This window comes from Trifolium pratense, linkage group LG7, assembly GCF_020283565.1.
Source record: "Trifolium pratense cultivar HEN17-A07 linkage group LG7, ARS_RC_1.1, whole genome shotgun sequence".
In the NCBI taxonomy this organism is placed as follows: domain Eukaryota; kingdom Viridiplantae; phylum Streptophyta; class Magnoliopsida; order Fabales; family Fabaceae; genus Trifolium; species Trifolium pratense.
Genome location: NC_060065.1, coordinates 29,593,930 through 29,610,267, shown reverse-complemented (window position 1 = coordinate 29,610,267; position 16,338 = coordinate 29,593,930). Strand labels below are relative to the sequence as shown.

General features: G+C 35.5%; 2 protein-coding genes across 2 annotated transcripts; one reads left to right on the top strand and one right to left on the bottom strand.

The window, feature by feature from the left end:
• Positions 1 to 312: 312 nt before the first annotated feature.
• On the bottom strand, positions 313 to 11,214 carry LOC123894407 (nucleobase-ascorbate transporter 11-like). Its single transcript, XM_045944406.1, has 10 exons — positions 10,482 to 11,214; positions 9,658 to 9,755; positions 9,389 to 9,559; positions 9,207 to 9,307; positions 8,802 to 8,937; positions 8,616 to 8,666; positions 8,233 to 8,517; positions 7,893 to 8,127; positions 7,507 to 7,787; positions 313 to 753 (listed from the first exon to the last, which is right to left on the bottom strand). Exons 1-10 carry the CDS (start codon positions 11,083 to 11,085, stop codon positions 532 to 534), a joined length of 2,184 nt encoding a protein of 727 aa, XP_045800362.1. The 5' UTR covers positions 11,086 to 11,214; the 3' UTR covers positions 313 to 531.
• A 753-nt stretch (positions 11,215 to 11,967) lies between these two features.
• LOC123896213 lies at positions 11,968 to 12,630 on the top strand. The gene has a single exon (XM_045946629.1). It carries the CDS (start codon positions 11,968 to 11,970, stop codon positions 12,628 to 12,630), a length of 663 nt encoding a protein of 220 aa, XP_045802585.1.
• The last annotated feature ends 3,708 nt before the right edge of the window (positions 12,631 to 16,338 follow it).

Here is a 16,338-nt window from a genome sequence, read left to right as displayed (position 1 = left end):
CCCTCAACACGAGTTCAATAATGAAAGTACACCTCTAAAAAAAGAACAAATTATAATTTATGCTGTTCAAAACTACACTTTCAGAAATATGTAAAGTTTTTTTTTAGTAATATGGAGGCGGAAAGTACCGCAGCTAAAATAGCGGGTAGGCTCGAGGAATCTACCAACTCTTTCTTAGTAAACTTTCTCTCCTAAATATACTATAGTTACTAAACAGTGTAGATAATCAATGTCCGCATTTTTTCCCCTTTGTTAGTGACTTGCGACAACTCTTAAATACTGGATGTGAACTTTAAAATAATAAACACTTAATGATAAAAAAAAAATATTTAGTAACTCTTAACTCTTAAATACATTGTTTTCTTTCACTAGACAATTTTGACTGACATGTTAAAGTAACTAAACAATTTTCCTAGCATAATGAATATTTCAAACCTTTCTCCAATTTAATGTTGCTATAAATAACTATATTACAATGTACATTTACCTTTTACTTCATGATCTTCAATACCTTTTTCTTAATGTCCGAAGTTAGACCCCTAAACACTTCAACCAACAGCAACACCATGCAACTTTCTTTGGTAGGGAGTATTCAGATTGCAGTGAAGCATCTGCGGCAACGTCTTCAGCTCTTGACCATATATACACGCCTCGTTCTTCTTTACTTCCTGGGACAGTGTTGTCCAGTAGAAATGCCACCAACAGTGTAACCACCATGTTCATGGACATAAGAGCATTGATAGCAAAATCAAGCTGGTAAGTTTTGGACAAAGAAAATGACCACTCAGCTCATCAATATTAAAAAAAAATACAGGAGTTTGATAACTATACATGAACAATAAGACAATAAGTTTTACACAGCCGTCTGATTATATTTCACTATCTAACCATAGTTCAAACAAGTTTATACTGTGACGTGTCAATGAGAATGATAGGGTCTTGTGAAATAATCTATACTTAGTGATAGGCATATTCAGCTGTGGACCGGATAAAAAACCGGGGGGCTATTCGCCCAAGCCCAACCTCGCCTATTGGGCCATTCGCCTAGAAAATTTCTCATCCCACTACCCACTTTCTCACCACACCCCTGGAAATTTCATTTTTGCCCTTGGTCAAAAAATTCGGAACGCGTTTTCCGAATTTTTTTAGTTCAAATTTGGAAAAAATTCGGAAAACACATTCCGAAGTTGTTTTTGAAGGAAAAAAAAATTCGGAAAACGCGTTCCGAATTTTTTGGCCAAGGGCAAAAATGGAATTTCCAGGGGTGTGGTGAGAAAGTGGGTAGGTGAGATGAGAAATTTTCATTCGCCTAGGACTACAGGAGCCCAAAAGGACCAAGCCCGAATACCTTCCCGTAACGCCAATGTCCTCCCCTAGTCGTGAGGGGATAAGGCCGAAATAACAGACCACATGGGGGAACGACCCCTGGAATGGCGGCGTCAGTAACTCCACTACTAGGGCGAGGGAATCTCGCCCAAGGCCGTTATGGCCTAGCCTATATATAGGTCCCCTGTGACCTAAGAAAGATCATCACATTCTACATACACACATACACTCAGACTTAGACCTAGAGCATCATCTAGCTAAGTATCGATATCTCAGTTCCAAGCAGGAACAATCTGTAAACTACTCTCACCGTACCTTTTTAATTGTCGCTTTTGTAGAAAAAAATTGTTTATTTGTCGTTTTTAAAATTCACTGCAACATTAGTTTTGGTTTTGTCAATACAGTGCTGCTATATCTCGCGAGGAAAATCCTCACGAATGTATCATGAAATCCGTTTGAGCATTTATTATATACGTATTTATTTTAACTTCTACCAAAACAAATAACGATATTGCTTCAAAAATTATTGTAACCGCTTCCCGTCACCGCTTTGTCTGAAAAAACCTTTCTCTGCTTTTTATTTATCCATTTTTAATGAACCCGCCACTAATTTTTTTGTTCACATGTCTACAAATAGAAATGAGGCCAACAAATCAAACTTCAAAAGTTACAACAAACACTATCAAACCACACTCATTTTGAGCTTAATTTGTTACCCAGCAAACAAAGAACAAAGTAAGAACCATCCATTGTTTTACAGTTCAGAAGCTTCAATTTATTAATCTCTTCTATAGCCAACCAATTCCCCAATGATCTCCATGGATACACCCTCAAAATAAAGACTTTCTAAACCCAAATTCTTATCAAAATCTTTACTTTTAAAAACCCCATCTTAACAGTACTTCCAAACAAGGTGTTAGAATCTAATGAAAAGAGAGAATTAAAGGAAAGAATGCTTTCATTATGAATTGAATGAATTGAATTACAAACTGCAGCTAATGATCTATATATACAATTACATAAGATCTATGCTAAGCTAAGCTACACTAGCTATATACAATAACTTGTTCCACAAGTTAGTCATGATCATCTTGAGTTAGCTTGCTATTTACAATGTGCTGATCATAATTATCACTTAACAGCCTCCCACAAGCTGATGCTTGGTATATATCAAGCAATCCAAGCTTGGATATAAAATTGTTGAACTTTGGAGTAGGTAGTGCCTTTGTTAGGAAATCTGCAAGCTGATCCTGTGTTGAAATTGGCAATAGGCGCATTAACCCTTCTTGAACCTTTTCCCTCACAAGGTGACAATCTATTTCTATATGTTTAGTCCTTTCATGAAAGACTGGATTGGAAGCTATATGCAAGGCACTTTGATTATCACAAAATATTACTGGCTGCTTAGAACTTTCAACATGTAGATCCTTCAGCAAGTACAAAAGCCAAGTTAACTCACATGTTGCTGAAGATAAGGCTCTATATTCTGCCTCAGATGATGATTTGGATATGGTAGTTTGTTTCTTTGCCTTCCACGATATCAGTGATGTACCCAAAAAGAAACAATATCCAGTAGTGGACCTTCTTGTATCTATGCATCCTGCCCAGTCTGCATCTGAATATCCAAGCAGCTGTAGATCAGCATTTCTGGGAAATAAAAGACCTCTGCCAGGGTTGTGCTTGAGGTATCTAATCACTCTGCAAGCTGCCTTATAATGTGTCACAGTTGGATTATGCAGAAATTGACTCAGTTGTTGTGTTGCATGTGTTATATCAGGCCTAGTGTTGGTGAGATATAGCAGTTTCCCTATAAGTCTCCTGTACAAACTTATGTCTTCAAATGGTTTCCCATTGTCTTGATGTAACTTGATAGAGGGATCAAGAGGTGTAGATGCAGGTTTTGAGCCAAGTAAACCTGAGTCATTGAGCAAGTCAAGACAATATTTCCTCTGAGAAATGCTAATGCCTTCTTTAGAATGGGCAACTTCTAACCCAAGAAAATACTTCACAACTCCCAAATCCTTGATTTTGAAGTTATGATCTAAGATAGTTTTAATTCTATTTATTTCTTGCATATCAGTACCAGCCAATATCACATCATCAACATATATAAGTAATGCAGTGAAATTGTTTTGTTGATTGAGTGTGAATAATGAGTAATCAGAAGTGGACTGTTTATATCCCTCCCTGACTAACAAAGATGTAAGCTTCTCATACCACTTTCTGCTGGCTTGTTTCAAACCATATAAACTCTTGAGCAGCTTACAGACTTGGTTGGGCTTAGTGCACTGAACACCATCAGGTATTTTCATGTAGACATTCTCTTGTAAGTCTCCATGTGAGAAGGCATTATTAACATCCAGCTGATGTAAAAACCACCCTTTAATAGATGCAATGGCAAGAAGCATTCTAACTGTAGTGAGTTTGGCAACAGGTGAAAAAGTGTCAAAGAAATCAAGGCCTTCAATCTGATTGTAGCCTTTAGCCACAAGTCTGGCTTTGTATCTCTCTATTGTACCATCAGACTTATGCTTAATTTTGTAAACCCACTTGTTACCAATTGGCTTAACATTAGGTGGTAAATCCACAATCTTCCAAGTACCAGTACGAGCCAATGCCTCAAGTTCAGAGTTCATGGCCTGTATCCAATGATCTGATTTGCAAGCCTCATGATAGGTCTTAGGTTCTGTGTGTTGTGTGAGAGACATTGTGTAGACACTATGTGAAGAAGATAAATGATCTAAAGAATGAAATGAGGAGATGGGATAGAGAATACCTGGAGATGATGGTTGTGTGGATGAGTCAGAAGAGCTGCACACATAATCAGACAGATAGGAAGGTTTATGCTTTATCCTGTCAGGCCTAACCAATGGTGTAGTAATTGGTGAATTGTGAGGTAAATTATGTTGTTGGTTAGGAGTGTTAGAAGGGGAAGGGGAGTTTTCTGGTGGTGTAATGGTAGAAGTGTCAAAGTATTGGGCTGTGTTATCTGGTGATGGAGTGAGTGAGTCACAGTCAAGGGTTGAATGATAATGCCAATGAGGTTTTGAGGTATTAGTGGTGTAAGGCAAAATATGGTCAAAATGTTTAACATTTCTTGAGATGAAAATGTCTTTAGATTCAAGATCAAAAAGAATAGTGCCTTTGACACCTTGCTTGTAGCCTAAGAAAACACATTTTCTACCTCTTGGTGATAGTTTTGTTCTATTAACAGATAAAGTTGATGCATATACAAGAGAACCAAAAACTTTCAAATCATTTAAGTCAGGTAGAGACTGATATATCATTTCAAATGGTGATTTATTTTCAAGTACAGGTGTAGGAATTCTATTGATAATGTATGTGGCATGTAAAACAGCATAAGACCAAAAGGTTTTAGGCAAATTTGACTGGTATAAAAGTGCTCGACCAATGTTTAAAAGATGTTGGTGTTTCCTCTCCACTCTACCATTTTGTTGTGGAGATTCTACACAACTTGTTTGATGTAAAATGCCATTGGAAGAGTAGAAATCATGCATTAAAAACTCAGGTCCATTATCAGACCTAACAATTTTAACTTGATGATTATACTGAGTTTGTATCATTTTCAGCAAATTGACTACATGATTTCTAGTTTCAGCTTTAGATTTCATTAAGATAATCCATGTAAATCTGCTATAATCATCAACAGCAGTTAAGAAATATGAATGACCATGAATAGATTTTATTGATATAGGGCCCCAAATGTCAAAATGGATTACATCATAAGCAGTAACTGCTTTATTAAAACTATTACCATAAGGCAATTTCTTAAACCTAGCAAGGTGACATATGTCACATATTCCTTTATGATCTGCAATTACATAAGGGAACTTATTTTTCAAACTAACAAGTCTATGATGGGAGGGGTGCCCTAATCTAAAGTGCCATAAGGCAGTTTTGGGAATGGTGGTATGGTTAGAACCATCAATGGAAGCCACATGAGCCAATCTATCTGTGAGCTTAAGGTGATACAGGCCTTCATGCTCATCACCAGAACCAATCATCTTCAAGCACTTCTTGTCCTGAATGACACATTGTGAACCAGTAAAATTAACAATGTAATTAGATGAACTACATAGTTTTGACACAGCAAGTAAATTGATTGAAAAATCAGGCACATACAAAACATCAAGAATGACTAAATTTGAAGAAAAATTAACAACACCAGAGTACTTTGCAATAGCAAAGTTTCCATTAGGCAATTTAATATGTATAGGATTGATCTCAATATATGATTGAAACCAAGATAATGAGTTGCATATGTGGTGACTAGCACCTGAATCAATGATCCAAGTGCTAAGAACACATGCATTATGAGAAGAAATGTGAATACCTTTGTGAATCACTGATGAATGATCAGTGATATTGGAAGAACCAACCTGATTGGAGCTTGCATTAGCAGCATTGGATGCAAGAGTGGAATTCTGAAGGAGAGTCATTAGCTTATCATACTGATCTTGAGAGAGTGATGGAGGAGTAGGAGCAACATTAGAATCAACACTACCTCCCTCAGCTGCAACATTATGAGCAGATGAAAACTTCTTCATATGTGGTGGTACACCATTCTTCTTGAAACAATTTTCAACCACATGATTGTCCTTGCCACAATAAGAGCAATTACGTGTAGAAGGCTTGGAACTAGAAGAAGATTTCGCAGATTTTGCAGCATTAACCAAGATCTTAGAATCATCAACCTCAGCAAAATTACCTTGACGTTCGTGCTGGATTACCAGAGAGAAAACTTTGTTAATTGGAGGGAGAGGCTCCATGATCAAGATCTGTGATCTAACAGTGGAAAAATTCTCATTCAATCCAGTCAAAAAACGAACGGTATGAAGCAAGAGATGGTTGCGGCGCGCAGAACGCATAGCTTCGCAAGCACAGCGCTGGCGACATGTGCAAGAAGGAATTGGAAGATACAACTCCAATTCTTCCCAAAGAGTCTTGAGATCGGAGAAAAATTCAGTTACGGAACGGTTATCTTGTTTCAAAGCATAGATTTCTTGTTGAAGTTCAGAGATACGAATCAAATCACCTTGTGAGAAGCGTTCACGAAGATCGTTCCATATATCAATCGCGTTCTCCATGAACACCACGGATTGAGCAATTGAAGGAGAAATTGAGTTCAAAATCCAAGAAGAAATCAACTGATTACAACGGTGCCAAGCACGATACGCAGGATCAAAGTCATCGTCCGGCATTGGAAGAGCTCCGGTGATGAAATCGAGCTTCATCTTCGCACCGAGAGCACGCTTCATAGAACGTGACCAAGAGTGGTAGTTTGAACCGGTGAGAAGAGGAGTAACAACCACGGAGGAAGGTCCATCGCCGGGATGAACATAGTAAGGAGAAGAGTTATCAAGAACCGGATCCGGTGGAGGACGAACCATTGGAAACGAAGGAGAAGAGTTAGTTACGGCGGAAGCAAAAACGGTTACGGTGGAGAGAGAAAACGGTTACGGTGGATCTTTAAGGCGGTTGATACCATGTTAGAATCTAATGAAAAGAGAGAATTAAAGGAAAGAATGCTTTCATTATGAATTGAATGAATTGAATTACAAACTGCAGCTAATGATCTATATATACAATTACATAAGATCTATGCTAAGCTAAGCTACACTAGCTATATACAATAACTTGTTCCACAAGTTAGTCATGATCATCTTGAGTTAGCTTGCTATTTACAATGTGCTGATCATAATTATCACTTAACACAAGGAAAAAACAAAACCCAATTGAGCAACAAGCTGGCCTTGAGAGGTAATAGAAAGATCTTGGTTACAAGAGTTTGAGAGAAATATTATGAAAGAGAGGGGAAAACAACCAGCCAAGAATTTGAGAGAGAAATTCAGAAGAGGAGCAAAGGAGAATTGCATTAAAAAAAACAAGGGGGCTGTTGTAGTTGGGGATGAGATGAGAGAGAAGAGAGAAACAGGGTTTATTAAATTAACAGTTAGATGATGCAAATCGGTGCCACATCATTCAGGACAAATTCGTGATTCGGGTTCCCGCGATAAGTAGCATTTCCCTTGTCAATAATACCCTTAACTATTTATTGCAGAGAGAAATATGTAAACTAAGATCATAAATATTTATCGCAGATAGAGAAATATGTAAAATAAGATCATTAATATGTTTCTGCATACAGAAGTGACTTACTTGTTTAAGGCCTGAATGAAATGGCCCACTTGATGCCGCCGCATAAGGAAGCAGATAACTGGGAAGTATAAGACTCGACTCAGGTTGGTATTGTTGAAAATAAGATGGAATGGACATACCAAGGAACAAGGCAACACCAACGATTGTCATATTCCTGAAGCTGGCTGATTGAGCATACTGTAAAGTCGATAGGCCCAATGTCACGGTAAGAGCCCACATGAAACACAGTACGGCAGCAGCCAAAGCCTGTGGAATGGAAGCAAGAAGGGCACCCACTTTCCCTACAAAAAGAAAATACAATTTAAGTGTATGTTCAGCCTGTATAGAGAAACATCTAAACTTTAATCTACAATTATGGATTTTGACACGAAGGGTTGTTGCTTTACCTATAAATGAGAATATGATCAAGAAAACTGCTCCAAGTTCCACTACTATCCTACTTGCCACCTTTGTGCTGTTAATTGTGTGCACGTTTTCTGTCAAAGTCGTTGAACCAGTACCTGAGCCCCAAAGACCAGCCAATATACTACACAAACCCTCTAGTGCAATACCTCGGCTAACAACTCCTCGAGTTGGAGGCCTCGAATTAACTTGAAGAGAAGTAGTACGATAAGTTCCAACCTGGAAAAAGGATAAACTAGTGACTCGGAGTCCTGGATACGCCGCTATATGTAATCCTTACTTTAAAAACAAAAATCCATCTAAACTTTTAAATGTGATACTTACTGAATCGACAGAGGCAACGAGTGACACTATGACCATGACTATGGAAGTCCTGAAGTGGAAAATAGGGATGCCCCACTGTAAAGGGTAAGGGATTCTGACCCATGCAGCAGTAGATAATGCATCGGAATCAGCCCTGCAATGCTTCATGGTATATGCATGCTGTCTACATGCGTCTGTAAGAATGTTTGAACTCGGTATATCGGGATTGCATCCTTTGTAATTATACACACCCCCTGCTGTTAAAAAGGATGCAAATATCCAAACTAATGATACACTCAACGGAACCTACATATATGAAAAAAGTAATTTGTAAGAGTCTGTTATTATAGCCACATATTCTCAATATAAAATGAAGAAAGAATGTCTTAATTTTAGATACTTACGGCATAAATTCGAAATAAGTGGCGTCCAAAGATAGATACTCCTCGGAGATGCTTCAAACAAGACAAAATAAAGAAATAATGAATATCTGAACATAAAAATCTAATTTAACAAAATTCCAAATCCCGTGACCTGTTTATAAATCAAGCAATTACTTTGGAACCAGTGATTGGTGCTGCATGACTCACCAGAGTAAATAATAGAACCAGTGCAATTTGTGGAACAGTAATTTCCAAGCAAATGCCAGCTTGTGAAAAACCGTAACTAAAGAATGCTAAACCTACGGCAGCAACAGTTGGCGCAACCACAACTGGGTTGATTAACCTACAACAAATTGTAATATTGTAAAGAATTGACATGCGAGACCGAAATCGTGACAACTCTCATTTGATAAAAGTTCAGTATTACTTATCCCTTCATTGACCAATATCATGCACCTCTTTATCTCGCACGTTAATGCACACACATCGTATATTTTCAATGAGGTAGCAGAACATCATACTAATAAAATATACAAATTTACTAAATTGAACAAATGAAGAAAGATATTTATGGTGAATAGAACAAAGATATGACGTAAAAATTCTTGTTACCTGAGTAGGATAGACATCAAGCCACTAAATCCCAAGATACATTGGAAGATTGAACCAACAATTATAGCACCTTGAAGTTCCCTCATTATGTGCCTAAATTTCTGCAATTGAAATAACCAGGATTAAGAACCTTGAGTAATTGACGAATTAAGATTGTGTTTGTTAATGAACTAGGAACTTACATGTTCTGTAAGATTGCGATAATCTTGAGCATTTATAATGACTAACGCCGGTGCTAAATACACAAAAGAACTCCCTTGAACTAAAGGCAGTCTAGTACCAAAGTAGGAGTGCAGTATAGTTGTGATGCCAGAAATAAACAACATTGTAGAAATTACGGTAGCGGTATCCTTCTGTCATCAGTGATTAATGTTAACATAAAAAAGTAAAATCCGAAGAACTATTGATTGTCGTAGAGAGTAATAAATGGTAAATAACAGCATACGCTTACATCGGTTCCACCCATAACTGGCACCATGACTAATGGGATCAATACAAGTGAACCGGCCAATGATAGATAGTGCTGTAAGCCATAATAGATAAGAGATACTGCAGTTGAAGATATAAAAGTGTAAGTAAAACCGAGTTATTGATTTTTGGGCAAGTTAAAGAAAGGAACATGATTATGCTAATTTATCTTGCTTCCTAATCTATTCTTAAGATAATACACATCATTAAAACACATGGATTTAGCTACATTCAATTCACATTGCTTAAAACACAGTTACACAGTATTACACAGTTCAAATGTTCATCATAAGACATTAATTTTGTTCCACATGTACTCAAGTTAAGCAAAACTACTTTCAAACAATCCAAAATCAGCATTTTCTAAAACATAAACTACTATAACTAATGAATCAAATAAACCATATGATGAGATAATTAACAATCATAACTGTTAAGAGAGAGTCGCACATTGGATGCAAGATAACCTAAACATGGGTTTATAAGTAGAGGCAATCCTCATCTAACAATCCGGATTTGTAGGGTTGAGTTAGGTCCAACCCAGAATCTAACATGGTATCAGAGCCTCTCCGAGATCTATTGGGCCACCTACTATTAGGTTTCAGCTATCGGGCCACCGATCATTTATATCCACGCACCAAACCCGTTGGGCGTGAGGGGTGTTGTCGCACATTGGATGCGGGATGGCATGAACTGAGTTATAAGCAACGGCGGCCATCATCTTACAAGACGATTTTGCAGGGTTGAGTTAGGCCCAACCCAAATTCTAAGAATAACCAACAGAAAAAGAATGAAACATAAACTAACCAAAACCCGGATTTTCTTTAAGACCACACTTCAATTCTGACGGTCCCTTCCATCCACCATCAACAACAGGTTCCACTCCTTCTGGAAACAAATCAACCTTAACTTCATCTTGTACCACATTCTCCTCATCATACTTTTCATCTTGCATAGGAGCAACTGCAGATACTCCATGACCATTACTACCATTACCATTACTTCCATTACCATTACCATTCCCTCTCATACCAACTTTCCTCTCACCATCAGGATTCAAAGCCAAAACAGGCTCATTCTCTTTTCTCACATTCTCCTCCAATCCAACCCCTCCATGTGAAGCTGGTTGGATCTCAATACCTCTATTGTCTCTCATCCTCCCAACAACTGGATCTATCTCTATCTTAGGCTCATTCTCTTTTCTTCCCCTCTGTTGAAAAGGTTCAAACTTTTCACTTCCACTTGTCCCTGCTTCACCTGAATAATCAGAAACAAAACCAGTTCTCTTGGCCCATGAACGTAAATCTCTTGGATTGTAACCAGTTTTTGGAACAAAAGGTGGAACTTTAGGTTCAATAGTGCCACCACCCCTTTTGTTGTTCACTGATTCTAAGTTCGACCCAGTTGCCATTTACACTTTTCTGAAGAAAACGGTAGTGATGAAATTGACCCAGTATTTTGGAAAGAGTAAAGATTGGATTTTTATTACTTGTATGGAAAAAAGAGTAGAAGCTCTAGAGTGTGTGAATACATACAAATACATGTTAAGAGAGCTTTTTTTAGCAAGTGACTGATAGTGATCGGTGAAGGAGGTGGGAGTTGATTTACTAAAATGACCTTGTAGTATGGCCGTTGGTTGCAATCATATGTAAAGTTAAGCTTCTCTCTTGTTGCCTCTCATCGTCATTTTCTACTTTCTCTTTGTTTTTCACATTAATTGCAATTTTCATCTTTCTATTTTACATCATCCACGATTTTGACCCCATTTTAAAATTAAACATTTTTATCCTATTATTTTGATTTTTTTTTGTCTCCCGCTCCATTTTTTTAACCGGCTGAAAAACATTTTATCGGCTAGTGCTATTATGCACAAGTTATTTAACTCTTTCATGGTGCATAAGTTACCAATATTATTGTAGCGAATACGAATTTTATAAAATCGACCGTTGGATTAAAAGTTTATAAAATAAATTAAAAATCATTTAATATGTTATTAAGACCCATCAAAATTAACAGTTTATGGATTTTTATTTAATACCGTTAATCTTGATTGTTCTCAATAACATATCAAATGATTTTCAATTTAGCCAAAACCACATTTTATGTTGTAGTATCTATTTGGCAAAGAACAACATTCACATAAGCATTTTGTAACCATTTGCCTGAGGAACTCATCATTCAGATACTCTTGAGGCTTCTGGTGAGATCGCTTCTTGAGTTCAAATGCGTTTGCAAATCATGGAAAACCCTAATCTCCCATCCCAAATTCGCAAAGAGTCACCTTCAGATCTTAATGGTGAAACCAAGCATAACCCACCAACATATATTCTCTTATGGCTGTATCGATCAGCAGTGCAAAATAGTATCTTTCCCTTTGAAGCCATTGCTTGAAAATCCATCAAAACCTACTAAACCTCATGAGTTCTGCATGGAAAATAGGTTCCATATTTTTGGATCATGCAATGGGTGGTTGCTATGTTTTATGTTGATCAAGGTTATGTTCAATTATGGAACCCTACTATCAGATTTAAATCCAAAAAATCCCAAACCCTTTCATTCTTATGATAAACGTATGTGGGTCAAATATCATGGCTTTGGCTATGATCATATTAATGACAAGTACAAACTGCTTGTAGTTGTTTATCTTGATATAGCTTCTTATGATTCTGAAAAAGTGACACAGATTTATACTTTTGGTGGAACTTCTTGGACAACTATTGAGAATTTTCCTTCTTCCCCTGGTTTCGTTACTAGTTTCGCTAGAAAATTTGTGAGTGGCACTCTAAATTGGCTAATTGTTAAACGTGGTGTTAGTTCTAACCAAGATGTGATTCTATTTCTTTCTTTTGATCTCGTGAAGGAGACTTATAAGGAATTGTGTTGCTGCCTGAACATGATGGTGACGAAATTCACAATGCTAAACTTGGTGTTTGGAGTGTATTCCATCTTTTGCTGAACTCTTGTTCTTTTTTGAAAATAGTATTGTTCTGCTGAGAACATATGCCAAATTTTTGCTCTATAACTTAAATAATGGTAGCTTGAATTATATTTCAGATTCCGATATTCTGAATGAGCAATCATATATTTACTATGAGAGTCTTGTATCACCACAATTGTAAATACACATTTGTGAAGTGGTGATGATAATCGCGGAGCGGTCTGAAAAATAATAAGAGTTGAGATGGCGGAGGTGGTGGAAAGACGCCACGATCAGGGTGGAAAAACCGATTGATAAGTCGTAAAGATGCCACAACCGGCTATGGAGGCTCCGGTTGATATGTCAAAGGTTAGCGTAACGGCAAGCCGATAAGCTAAAAATGAGGTTGAGAGAACCAAAGAGAATAACTCTCATATTTTTACTCAATCAAAAACTTCCTTTATTTCATAGAAGAACTTAGGATTTATAGAGTTTTTAAAAGTAGCTCAATGGACCTAATAATAATAATAAATTAAAATAGCACCTAATTCAAAATAAATGGCAAATAGCCTTGCAATTGTTTTTCTAAAAGAAAAGTTGTCCAAAACGTGAGATCCTTTGAGCCTCTCAAATTGAATGCCATGCTGTGAATTTGTGAGCTGATCCAAGTAAATGTGATGAACCAATTACTATTGGCAAATGTAGAAATAATTGATATGAGTGGCTTCTCATCGGCAGCTTATGATAATTAACTCTCCACTTAATGTACCAAAGAACCAAATAATAGGCAATGAATTTTCAAGGCTGATAATATTTTTATCGTGAATTTGAACATGAGACGCCCAAAATTGAAATTAATTGGTTCTTTTATTCCAATATTGAATCAATTCTTCTTTGTAAAAAGAGATCATATTAGGATCACTTCAAGTTTTGTTTACATTAATTTTTAGTTACTCTTACTCCTTTTATTCAATAATAATATTGTGAATTTGGTTGCAACTCTTTAAACAAAGTGGTTTTGTTATAACTACATACTGGTTTGCGGTTTTGTTTGCATTTTATTATTGATATTGCTGAATGCAAGGTTTGCATTTTTCTATTGCTCAAAGACATATGGTTTGGCATTTAGCTTTCATACTTGTATTGTATGCATACTGTTTTTTTTTTAAGGATTGTATGCATACTATTGCTAGGTCTCTTATTAGTAAATATATGCGGGCAGTTATGATGTTATTATGTGTAGATATTATATTATTAAGATTAAGATGTCATTGTAATTGCAAATTTATAAATTTCAATCTAATATACTTACATGTCCACAAAAACTGTTTTTTTATTAAGAAGGTAAATTAGCTATCTCAAATTGGCACTAAAAAGAATCGAATATGGGACTTAAAGGCACACAAACTTATTTAATGTCTATGTCGTGCAAACATAGATCTAAACTAGTGGAAATGAAGATAAAAGAAAGGGTTCCGCTAACATGTGTCCTAAGAGAAAATGTTATGGTAAATTTAATTAACTAATATTCCACTTAATGTATTTCAAAAATAGTAATAATCAACTTTATTAATTAATATATGGTCCACTATATTTATTACTTATTTAAATGAATTTGAAAGTCAATTATGATACTCTTGCCAAAGACATCATAAAGTCACTAGGTTTGGTATAATGGTGAGAGATTTGGGTAGTATATATGTTATAGGTCATGGGTTCGATCCCCAGCTTATTATTAAAAAAAAAATCACAATGATACACGCGTTGGTCAATTTTTTTTTGGTACAAAGCTTCCTTTTTTTTCTGTCAAAGGTTTTTTTTAAGCCAAAAAAAAAATTAAATTATAAATCTTTTATATTATAGGCTTGTATACACAAGCAAACCCTAAACCCTAATTTGTTTTCCATGTTTTCCCTCCATTTTATCTTGCAATTTTTATTAAAAAATAATACAATTTTGTCTTAGCTATGATTCGAACCCATAACCCTTCAATGCAAGGCAATATTTCCAACCACTATGGCAAGTATACGAATTGTGATTAAAATTATGTGCAATAATTGATAAGCACCATCAATTTTAAAAGTATATCATATCAAAATTATTGTTGACTATATTATTCATCACGAAATATTTTTATTTCTTTCCTGATCAATGATTTTTTTCTACCGGATCATAAATTTAGAGAATAATTATCATTTGAAATTTAGAAAGTTATTATCACGTGTGATTTGGAAAGTATATATATATATAGGGATCAAATTACACCGGTGTAATATTTGAGTAATGTTACACCGCTCAATAACGCTTCAACGAATACAAATTTTACAAAATCCACCGTTGGATTGAAAGTTTATATCATTTAGATCATTCATGTTCAATTTTACAAAAATCAAAATCATTTGATATGTTATTGAGACCGAACAAGATTAACGCTTTATGTGTTTTTATTGAATACCCTTAAGCTTGATCAATCTCAATAACATATCAAATGATTTTAGATTTTTATAGAATTGAACATGAATGATCTATATGATATAAACTTTCAATCCAACGGTGTATTTTGTAAAATTTGTATTCGTTGAAGTGTTATTGAGCGGTGTAACATTACTCAAATGTTACACCGGTGTAATTTGATCCCTCCCCATATATATATATATATATATATATATATATATATATATATATATATATACTATAACATCTTCAACAATATTGAAATCTATTAAAAAAAACATCTTTCACATTTCAATATCTCATGTAACCTTGCTTATATAACTTTTTAAATTATTTATTATGCAGTTTATTAAATTGTAGTTTTTTAAAATTAGAAAAAGAATTTTGTCAAAAAAAATAATGGAAAAAGAATTGATATTTTTTATAAATACCCTTTATTTTTACGTTAATGTATCCAAACATAAATCAATTCTGTTTAACTCACTTTTACCCAAAATCAAATCCATCAAACTCAATTCTGCTAAATCAATTTTTTTTGCAATACAACCGAACACAACCATAGTCATGTCACTAATCACATTCATTATTTTGATTTTAACATTGCAGATTTAATATTAACCGATGATCAATTGATACAATATGCACTAGCAGATATTGAGATGATGTTACGTAGTTGTGGAAGAGTTTAAAAGATTATCCTCCAATGCATAGAGCAGACACATCATTAGTTCCTGATATACAAAATAGTTTAATACACGACGAATTGAATTATAACAAACAATCATTAGCTGAGGAACATGTTAAATTGATGTCAACTATGATTTCATAGCAACGTAAACTATATGACACAATCATGACAAGAGTTAACGAAAACAAACCTGGTGTGTTTTTTCTTTATGGTTATGGCGGTACGGGGAAGACATTTATCTAGAGGGCCATGTCAGCCGCATTACGCTCAAAAGGTGAGATAGTTCTAACAGTTGTCTCAAGTGGGATCGCTGCATTGCTTATACATGGCGGTAGAACAGCACATTCAAGGTTTTGTATTCCTCTAAATGTTGATGAGTTTTCAACATGTACTATAGTTCCTAAAAGCCCTTTGGCGCTATTAATACAAAAAGCAGAGCTCATTATATGGGATGAAGCACCACTGATGCATAAACACTGTTTCAAAGTTGTTGATAGAACTTTAAAAGATATTCTCAAGTCTGTTGATGAAAAAAATAAACATATTCCCTTCGGTGGAAAAGTTGGTTTTTTTGGCAGAGATTTTATACAAATTCTACGAGTAAT

Bases quoted from the DNA above. Each gene is read 5' to 3' on its own strand.
- LOC123894407 (XM_045944406.1), bottom strand. From the start codon at position 11,085: ATGGCAACTGGGTCGAACTTAGAATCAGTGAACAACAAAAGGGGTGGT. The intron at 8,518-8,615 runs GTAAGTATCTAA...TCATATATGTAG, and splicing joins ACTTATTTCGAATTTATGCC to GTTCCGTTGAGTGTATCATT. The intron at 7,788-7,892 runs GTAAAGCAACAA...TTCTTTTTGTAG, and splicing joins GATCATATTCTCATTTATAG to GGAAAGTGGGTGCCCTTCTT.
- LOC123896213 (XM_045946629.1), top strand. From the start codon at position 11,968: ATGGTGAAACCAAGCATAACCCACCAACATATATTCTCTTATGGCTGT.